Source organism: Oryza sativa, chromosome 5 (genome assembly GCF_034140825.1).
Source record: "Oryza sativa Japonica Group chromosome 5, ASM3414082v1".
Taxonomy (NCBI): Eukaryota; Viridiplantae; Streptophyta; class Magnoliopsida; order Poales; family Poaceae; genus Oryza; species Oryza sativa.
Window position 1 is genome coordinate 22,857,389 of NC_089039.1, and position 10,650 is coordinate 22,868,038.

The 10,650-nt window shown below is 49.6% G+C and overlaps 1 protein-coding gene and 1 pseudogene across 1 annotated transcript; one reads left to right on the top strand and one right to left on the bottom strand.

The window, feature by feature from the left end:
• Positions 1–1,302: 1,302 nt before the first annotated feature.
• On the bottom strand, positions 1,303–3,989 carry LOC4339030 (probable serine/threonine-protein kinase PBL7). Its single transcript, XM_015782806.3, has 5 exons — positions 3,236–3,989; positions 2,963–3,132; positions 2,664–2,853; positions 2,176–2,561; positions 1,303–1,909 (listed from the first exon to the last, which is right to left on the bottom strand). Exons 1-5 carry the CDS (start codon positions 3,378–3,380, stop codon positions 1,547–1,549), a joined length of 1,254 nt encoding a protein of 417 aa, XP_015638292.1. The 5' UTR covers positions 3,381–3,989; the 3' UTR covers positions 1,303–1,546.
• Positions 3,990–7,253: 3,264 nt separating this feature from the next.
• LOC107280971 (vignain-like) lies at positions 7,254–8,910 on the top strand (annotated as a pseudogene).
• The last annotated feature ends 1,740 nt before the right edge of the window (positions 8,911–10,650 follow it).

Here is a 10,650-nt window from a genome sequence, read left to right on the forward strand (position 1 = left end):
TCCATTTTTGCAATAGAGAAGCGACCATGGACATTGAAGCTATCGGGGAACGAGGAGGGAACAAGCCCGATCAACCGCCGAAGTCATAGATGGTGCGGCCCTGAAGCTTGAGCGCATATACGACATCCATGGCCATGACAGTCTTGCGGTGAGCATGCTCGGTGTAGGTAATGGCATCGCAGATGACATTCTTGAGGAAGATCTCGAGCACGCCACGAGTCTCTTTGTAGATCAACCCTGAGATGCGCTTCACGCCACCCTTCCTTGCAAGGCGTCGGATCACCGGCTTGGCGATGCCTTGGATGTAGCCGCGAAAGACAATCCGATGGCGCCTAGCACCACTTGTACCGCGCCCAGAAATGGCTACCGACTAGTGGAGCGCGAGAAGTGCTAGTGGAATTGGAAGAGAAGTGGCACTGGTGGTGGTGCCCAGAGTGAGATTTCAAAGAGAGACGACGAGGGGTTTTATAGAGGATAAAGGTAGGAGTCAGGCGATATTTGCCGTTAGATGTGAAGAAAATGGGCGGATGGGATCAGGATTACGGGAGAGGTGCCACAGATCGCTGATGTGGCATGAGATTTGGATTTTTTTACTTGGCGGGATAGATGTAAAATTTCATACACGAGGCGCCATTTTTATTTTCCGACAGTGGTGCATGGTTTTTTCCAATTTGGAGTTTGATTGGGGGTCGAGATAAAAGGAATAATTAAATTCTTGGTACAAAAGCCACATTTCACCTAGTTTTGAAAGTAAATTCTATTTTACATCTTCAACTATAGGCCAAGTTCATCATCTAAAGAAGCTATAGGCTGAGTTTTAAAGTTGCTCTTGAGTGCAAGCGAACCGACCCATGAACCCATATATTTGTAATCTATAAGTGGGTTGCTCATTTATTTGTACTGTAAGTGAGTTACCCACTTATAAGTAAGTGGTACATATTAGTGGGTAGCCCACTTATAGTGCTATATAAGTAGATTTGTGGATTGTCCCGTTTGCACCCTTACTTCCGGCTATGTCTTCTTCGTTTTTTCTGCATGAATCTCCCTTCCTCCGGTGATGCAGCTGAGGATTTGTATTTTGTTTTCTACTTGACCATTGTTTCCTCCACGAGTTTCTGTGGTAGTTTAAGGCAAGATTAATGCTAGCAATTTAGTGGTCAAGTTAGCATCTTATGAACCCATTACGCATGCAAATTCAAAACGGCTGGCAACAAATTATAAGCCCAAGATTTGCACGTGTATAGTAGATTTGCATGTGATAAATTGGGTGTATCCAATTGATGATCAGAGTGTACAAAGCCATACGTTTTAAACCATTTAGCATGTTCGTTATTATCACAACAAAAAACATTTACTTGTTGAAGCCCCACCCCCCAATTTACATTGTCCACGGCCTCTGAGAAACGTCAAAAAAAATAACTCAGGTATACAACTCCTTCCACATCAAACCATCTCTGGTTTAATCACCTGATCCTTCAAATTAAGCGTTTAACATTTGATCTTCTTCTCGCTTCCACAATAATATCATTTGACAAAGTTTCCCTTATTATTGCTCCTCTGCATCTTCTTCCTCCTCTTCCTCCCCTTCCTCTTCTTCGTTGTCGTTGTCGTCGTCGTCGTCGTCCGAGGAAGACGACGACGAGCTATCAGAGTGATCTGATTTTGGTGCAGGGGAGGCAGATGGAGCTGGGGCTGGGACGCTGGCAGCTGGTGGATCCGGTGGCAGTGAGGTCAGGAAGCCCAGCGTCATGACAACGTCGGCCATCAACGGCCGCACGGAGTCTTCCTCCTGCAAGCACATCGCGGCCATGGCGACCACCTGGTTCAATGCCTTTGCTGCGTACTCGCTCTTGATGAGTGGATCCACCAGCTCGTGATATCTCTTCTGGTCTTTAAACATCGGCATTGCCTGAAAAATATGCAATGCAGATCGCAATTCACAAAGATGCCATTAGCAAACTGAATCATAATGCTATTGCTATAATGCTATTGCATCTTTCATAATTTCTTTGGGAGAAATGTTGCATTATTTCTGTTCAAAATGCAAAGGTTTTTAAATTCAGATTTCGGCATGCAGAATGCAGAATCGATGGTATATCTGCATTGCACTATTGCATCGACCAAATTGGCTGAAAATAACTGAGCTAAACATCACAATTTCCATGGCGAACTTACCCAGGCGACCACGTTCTGCTCCTCCGTGGGCTTGTCGGGGTCGATGGCTCTCCTGCCGGAGATGAGCTGCACCAGCACGACGCCGAAGCTGTAGACGTCGGACTTCATGGTGGCCTGGCCGCTGCGGTCGTACTCCGGCGCGCAGCAGCCGAACGAGCCCATCATCGGAGCCGGCGCGTTGCCGCCCACCTGGCCGAGCTGCGCGAGCCCGAAGTCGGACAGCTTCGGCGTGAGGGCGTCGTCGAGCAGGACGTTGGACGCCTTGAAGTCGCCGTACACCACCGGCGGGCTCGCCTTCTCGTGCAGGTACTCCAGCCCCTGCGCTGCGCCGTACGCCACCTTCATCCTCGTGCACCAGTCCATCGGCTTCTTGTCCGCCGGCAAATCTGCCGACGACGACGATGCAACAATAACAGAACAATGGACAATCTCATTATCGTCGTCTTAGAGTATTCGTTCGCGTTGCGGCGTGTGGTGGGTGTGCGTACCGAACAAGTGTTCTTCCAAGTTGCCGGCGGACATGAACTCGTAGACGAGGAGCCGCTGGTCGCCGTCGGCGCAGTAGCCGATGATGTCGACGAGGTTGTCGTGGTGGAGCCGGCTGAGCTTCGAGACCTCGTCCAGGAACTCATTGTTGCCTTGGAAGCCATGCCTGTCCAGCTGCTTGATGACCACGGTCTGATCATGCACAAAAAAACAAAGAAAAAACATAATTAGTTCTTGTTTATGCGAAGTGATCACTGCGCTGCTCGATGAAATAGATGTGAGATTGTTGGTGAGCACGTACCTGCCCAGTCTTCTCCAGTTGACCCTTGTAGACCCGGAAGAAGCCGCCTTCTCCGATGAGGTTGTACGGCGTGAAGTGGTCGGTGGCCGCGGCGAGCTCGCGGAACGCGAACGCCTGCCCGGCGATGGCGAGCCCCGCCGAGGCGTCCTCGGATGGCTTGGGGGCCTGATCTGCATGGAGAGACCGCGCGCGCGCATTAGCCAATTGGAAGCCATGGTCAATGTGGGATCATCGAACTAGCCAAGAAATCGGATCGAGGAAGCTATCACTCACCGGGCCTGGGCGGCGTCATGGGCGCGGCCGCGGGCGCGGGCGGCGTCATCTGCGACGCGGGCGCCGCATCCGCGTCGTCGAACCGCGCCGTGTCGGCACTCAGGCTCTTCTTCTTTCCGCCGCCGAAGCACGGGAAGCAGCTCATCTTCGCGCCCCCTCCCTGCCTCCCCGTGGCGGCCACCACCACCACCCCTGTCCGCCGCCGCCGCCGCCGCCGCCAGCCAAAGAAGAAAAAGAAAGACGCACGGACCGACCACCGAGGAGCAGCCGCGCCGCGCCGATCACACAACCATCGCGCGCGAGCCCGCCCGTCTCACCACCTCCGCCGCGGCGCGCCCACCTCGTGGCACGCCATCCGCGCACACACGCACGCTGTCGTCCTGGCCCCCCACGCGCGCACCCGATCCGCCCGCGCGTCCGCCCGCGGGAAGAGAGAAGGGGGCGATCGATCGATCGATCGCGCCGGGGCGCGCGCGCGCGTGGAGGGGGGGAAGGAGAGGGCGATGGGGGGTTGGGGGAGATGGAAGGTGGGGGAGGAGGGTGGGAGATTGGGGGAGAAGGCCTTGGAGAGGGATCCAAGGGCCTTCTCTGGAAGGAGGGGAGGGAGGAAGGAGAGGGGGAGGGGAGGAGGGAAGCGGGAGGGGGGAGGTGCTAAGTTTGGCGCGCAGCGGTGAAGGTGGAGGGGAGCGCTCCAAAAACGGGCGGGGGGCGGGGGGACGTGCGGACCACGTATTTGAAGGGAGTGGTCGACGACGACCGTCGTGGAGGGGTCGCTCCCCCGTTTCGGCCGTTGCAGAGCAGAGCTTTGTTTCCAGCGCATTTACTCCCTCCGTTCTAGCAGCCCCAATTTTTTTTGTTTATTCATATATTATTTGAAATTGCTCATTACTAACAAATAAAAAAGAGTATAATATATACCGGTTCTTAAATTTGAGAGGAGATATCGATTAGATCCATAAACTTGTAAAGTGTACATTCAAGTTTATTTAAGCGTAAATTATACTGGCAATGCTTAAACTTGTAAGCAGAAAAGCAGGTTTTACATAGGTCCACGAACCGTATATTGAGGTCTCTAAACTTGGTTTATTCTATTATCACGGTCCAAAATCTTATTTGATCGTGGTCTTGTCTACGTGGCATGTCATGTAGACGACGACATGACATGTTATTATTTTTTTCCCTCCCTTCTTCCTTTTTCATTTCTCTCTTCTTCGACCTTTTCCTTCAACAACAGCGATGCTTGGCGACGACGGCGGCCGGCGCGGGAAAGCTTGAGGTGGCTCCAGTGGAGGAAGAAGATAAAAGAAGATGAGGAAAAAGAAGATAAGGACCGCCAGTGTATTCTACTCTTTAATTAACCACAGTAAGTCCAAACTTCATTTGACTGAAGATGACCGCCAACGAGACGCTCCACGTATGCCGCAATTTTGCATCCAATAGCGATAATTTTACATCCGTCCCCTTCCTCATCCAATACTACCCTAAATCACCCCCTCTTCCCCAAATACATCAAATCTAGATGTATGCTAGAGCGCAAGAAAGAATAGTGGTACTTAGATACACAAGCGTCGATTCATCTTCTCCCCCAAAGTTGAGGTCCATCGCGGCTGTCGTGTCAACAGTGGAGCCGCACCACACACCTCCTATCGAATGCCACCACTCGCGCGGCCCAAAATGGCGCCTGAATAACCCCGCAACACCGATGATCGTCGGTGTTACCTACTCCCTTACCATTCTCTCTCGAAACTATTGTATTGGGAAAGAATCAGAGTGATTTGGGTGTTTTTTAAGGGGATTCGGGCGGGGTAGTACTGAATTTACCATCAACTATGACGCAGAGAGGGCGGGATGCAAAATTGTTGCCTACGTGGAGCTTTTATATACGTTTACTTAACAATAAAAAATTATTAGAGTAAAACTTTTATATACCTGTACTTAACAAGTTAAAAGGTTGTTAAAAGCAAATACAGTAAAGAAAACTAGGATGAGAAAAATCAAATTTAAAATTAAGTTCTAAAATTTAAATTTTTTTATAAGAATAACTGAAATAATGGGGTGTGGAGTTAAAAAATTTAATCTAAGGACATCTTTTAACAGTTCTTACTTACACACCACCATTCCTATTTTGATCAATTTTTCTTCATGTGCTTTTAATGGATTCTAGGAACACACCGGTGTGTTCGGAACGCCTGGTTCCCAACACTAAGAGCCCGCACAAAAACCGAAGCAGCGATTAGCGGGTGATTAATTAAGTATTTACTATTTTTTTTCAAAAATAGATTAATTTAATTTTTTAAGCAACTTTCGTATAGAAACTTTTTAAAAAAAACACATCATTTAGCAGTATGAAAAACGTACGCGTGAAAAACAAGGGAGATGGTTTAGGAAGAGGTGCTGCCGAACACAGCCTTAGAGTAGGTACAATAAGTCACTTTAGTTGGCGATAGTGCATGCATGCTAATGTGCTTAGTTGGCAAAGAAATTGGGAGAGAAAAGGTGTGAGTGGGTGACTAAATAATCGCCGGCTGCACACATGCTCCAACACATTTTTCATGGGGCTCTCGATGGTCAGCTCCCTTCCATGGTTTTCCAAATTGCCGGTGCGGTAACCATGAAAAACCGTGTAAAATTTATTAAAAATTTAAATTATTTTTTAAATTCATTTAAATTTAAGGAGGTTACCGCGATTTTTCTATTACCGTACCCCGTGGTAAGAACAGTAAGTCGAATGAACCTTGTCCCTTCCCGAGAAGAACTAGTGGACGGAATAATTTGAAGTGAAGAAGAAAGAGAATGACTGGATTAAAAAATAAAGAATGCATGCATAAAAATTTATGTGTAGGTGATCTAGTAGTTAACTATTGTATTTATACTACTCTTATTAATTATTTTTGTTGGTGATGTGAATATTGTAGGTGATCTAATAGTTAACTATTGTATGTATACTACTCTTATTAATTATTTTTGTTGGTGATGTGAATATTTTTATAGCTAACAACATGCTGTATTATTAGACTTGCTCTTAGGCCATTTCTAACCCAAAATACTAGACATAGTTTCCATAAACTCCACTAGACACTACTTTTCCAATGCAAACACCACTGTCACTATTCCATACTTAAATTTAATGCTACTTATCTCACATGATGTCTTGGATGTTATGTAGAAAACATGTCTCATGCAAGACATAGTTTTCTTCTTTTTCCTCATTTATTCACTTGCCATATCATTTTCTATCTTAGATGGCAACTTATTTAATACTATGGATATCATTCTAGTCATTGGGTTAAGAATGCTCTTACTGACAGAGTACTTTGTTATTCCACTGTTCCAGTGACAGCCAATCAGGCAATCACCAATATTAATTCATTGATATCGTTCGTCCATTCAATCATTCATCAAATGCAGACTGCTTGATTCGTTGCAATCGTCCATTCAATCATTCCAATGCATACTGCTTAGTGCGTGCATAGCACGGCTGCATCCATCCAGTTTCCAGACTTTTTTTTTCTCAAAACTTAATTATTTTCTTAAGATCCAGTTCTCGTTTTATATCAAGCTATCTTTGCACGTCGACCTCACGATCTTTACGGGCACAAATGCATCAGATATTCAGATCTTTAACAATCGGTAAACTTGTGAAGATAACCGAAAAAACATAAACGGAAGCAGAAACCGGCACAAATCGTAGTCGTGTAAGCCACGGGGAGAGGAGGAGAACCCGAGGCCGCCGCGAAAGACGGCAGCCGGGATCACCCACAACTCGAGCCCCCCATGGCAAAATCACTCTACGCCCCCAGAACAAGGCCGTCAAGAGTGGATTCGTTCTCTTGCAGCCGAAAGAAGAGGCGACCAAACAAGCACACACAACAAAAAGAAAAGGAGAGATTGTTCCATAAGTAAGAACAAAAAATATTCTGAGAAGAAGATGCAGATTTCCCTTCTGATGATGATGAGCGAGATGGATGCAAAGCAGTAAGCAAGCGAGTGACGAAAGTGAGTGTGTGGATATGGCGAGATGCAGCACGAGCTGTTCCGCGGATGGGAACGGCAGGATGAGGCGGCGGCAGCGGCGGCGTTGCGGGCTAGGGATTTCGTGGGGAGGTCTGCGGCGTTTATAACGGCGAGATGGGGAGGGTTTTAGCAAGGACGTATGGGCCGGGCCCAGGGCGTTCTGTTCGGCCTCACTGTCGTACTGGGCTTTCCACAAAGGAATAAGTTCATTTAAGGTCCCTTAACTTGTCAACGAATTTGATTTTCGTCCTTCAACCGAAAAACCAGATACAACGGGTCCCTCAACTATCAAAACCAGTGTAGATGAGGTCCCTCGGCGGTTTGGATGGCGGTTTTGGCTGACGTGGCGCTTATGTGGCTAATTTGACTCGGTCTTAATCTGACGTAGTATTGACGTGGCGTTTACATGGCAATTTGATCCGAAAAATAATAAATCGACCCACATGTCAGTTTCACCAAAAGAATGAATTAAAAAATGGTGGGGCCCACATGGCCCCACATATCATTGTCACCCCTCCTCTTCTTCCTCCTCTCTCACCGTCTCTCCACTCTCCTCCCTCCAGGCGCCACGGGGCCACGGGGAGGTCCGGCGGCGGCGGCCAGCGACGCGGGAGAAGGGCAGTGGGCAGGGCATCGGCGGCGGGAGCGCTGGGTCTTCGCTCACGACGTCGGCGCGGACCCTGCGCGGGGGCTCGTGGAGGAGATCGGGGCCGCGGCGCCGCCCGTCTCCGACGAGCTAGAGCTCGTGCGAGCGCGGTGCCGGGAGCTGCACGACTGCCGACGAGAAGCAGAGGAGGTTTGAGGTGTACAGGAGCAACGTTGAGCTTGTTAAGAAGTTCAACTCCATGTGCAATGGCTATAAGCTGGCTGACAAGAAGTACGTTCGCCGACCTGACGAACAAGGAGTTCAGAGCCAAGATGCTGGGGTTCAGACCTCATGCCGCAATTCCTCAGAGCAATGCCTGGAGAGAGCAGTGATGATATTCTGCCGAAGAGCATAGATCGGAGGAAGAAAGGAGCAGTGGTGGAAGTGAAGTACCAAGAAGATTGTGGTGTGTGAGCAATAGCATAGTAAATAAAGATTCAAACCTGTAAAAATGTTGGAGATTAATCGATGGAAATCTGGGTGTTGTGTGGATGCAGGTTCTTGCTGGGCGTTCTCTGCCGTGGCGGCGATAGAGGGGATCAACAAGAACGGCGAGCTGGTGTCGCTGTCGGAGCAGGAGCTCGTAGACTGCGACGACGAGGCCGTGGGGTGCGGCGGCGGGTACATGAGCTGTTCGAGTTCATCGTCGGCAACCACGGCCTCACCAGTCACCACGGAGGCGAGCTAGCCGTACCACACCGTGAACGGCGCGTGCCAGGCGGCGAAGCTGAACCAGAGCGCGGTCAGCATCGCGGGCTACCGGAACGTGACACCAGCAGCGAGCCCGACCTGGCGAGGGCTGTGGCGGCGCAGCCGGTGTTCGTCATCGTCGACGCCGGCAACTTCATGTTCCAGCTCTACGGCAGCGGTGTCTACACGGGGCCGTGCACCGCCGTCCGCCGACGTCAACCACGGCGTCACCGTGGTGGGCTACGGCGAGTCCCCCAACACTCCCGCCACTGACGCCCCGCCCTTCCCCCGCGTCGTCGGCCGCCGCCGCCGGACCTCCCCGTGACCCCGTGGCGCTGGAGAGAGGAGAGGGGAGAGATGGGGAGAGAGGAGGGGTGAGAATGCTACCCACCATTTTTTAATTCATTCTTTTGGTGAAACTGACATGTGGGTCCCATGAGATTTATTATTTTTCGGATCGAATTGCCACGTAAGCGCCACGTTAATGCTACGTCAGATGAAGACCGAGTCAAATTAGCCACGTAAGCGCCACGTCAGCCAAAACCGCCATCCAAACCGCCGAGGGACCTCATCTGCACTGGTTTTGATAGTTGGGGGACCCATTGTATCTAGTTTTCGGTTGAAGGATGAAAATCGGATTCGTTGACAAGTTAAGGGACCTCAGATGAACTTATTCCTTCCACAAACTTCATTGGCAATTTTTGGTCCTGCCTGCAAATCTCCAATCTGCGGCCCCATTTGGTACAGCTTCAACTCCCAACTCCAATTTATCTAGAGCCCAAACTGTGTCAAACAGTCCAGATCCTTCATTTTTTGGAGCGGAGTTGGTGGAGCTTCTCCACAAAATTGTGCTAAGGGGTGGAGCTGGGTTTTTGCTGCTCCACCGCTCCACTCCACCCCAAAAGACCCACTACCTTTTAATTTTTAGTGTATTTACACCAAAATGCCACTGAACTACCCCTTCCAACCCTATCTCCTCCAGTTCTCTCTCCTCCTCTGTCTTCCTCGGTAGACACAAGCGGTCGGCAGCGGCGGGCGGATGGCGCGGCGGCGAGGGCCACGGACAGCGGCGGCAGCAGGCACGCGAGCGGTGGCGCGGGGTCGACGACGCACGTGCGGTGGCGGCAGCGGCGCCGACAAGCAAACCGCCGGCGGCAGGGCGGGCGGCGACAGCGACGCCTGCCAGCTGTTCGACAAAATGCCAACAAAGGACTTGGTGGAGTGGAGCTAACCAATCTAGCCAAACACTTTCTATTCTACTTCAGCTCCTATAGGAGCCAGCTCTAACTGGAGTTGGAGTTTAGAGTTAAGAGTTGGAGTTTGGAGCCCTACCAAACGGGACCTGCGACTCACGCGCTTCTATCAATGCTTCCCTCCCCTCCCCCATTTTTTTATGAAACCTAAGCCAACCGAGCTGGTTTTATATTCAGAAAAGTAAGCACTGTATAGGGGTCACCAACGGTGACAGGAGAAGAACAAGGGGAGGTCAGCACAAAGGGAAAAAAATACAGCTTAAGGGAGTAAACTAAGGTGCTATTCTCGTGAGGATTTTTGCACCACATACTGACCATACATGATTTTTTTCCAGGATTTTTGCCACTAGCTGAGGGATTTGGAGCTCTGTGTCTTTGAAGACTCACCTATTTCTCTCGCACCAGATTTCCCAGCAGAAGAGCATGTGTAGCGATTGCATCCCTTTCGTGTGAAACTTGCTTTGCTGCTGTGTTGTTCTTGATTCTCACCAATCGATTAGCCTTTCTTCCGGGTTATGAACCGGGAAAGATTGATCGTGGACCATTCTTGCCGTCGCTTTGTCCCAAATCTCCCGCGTGAATGGACAGTCTTTAAATAAGTGTTGCGCCGTCTTCAAATTCCTGTAACAGAATTGACAGAAATTGTTGTTTGGCCACTGCTGAAGTTGCAAGCGATCGGCTGTCCATATTTTGTTTTGTAGGAGTAGCCATGCAAAGTTTTTGCATTTGGATGGCACCCATGTCTTCCATATGAAGGTGGCAGCCCTTAAGTCTTCTCTGCCGGCAAATTGAGCCAAATAAGCTGATTTTGC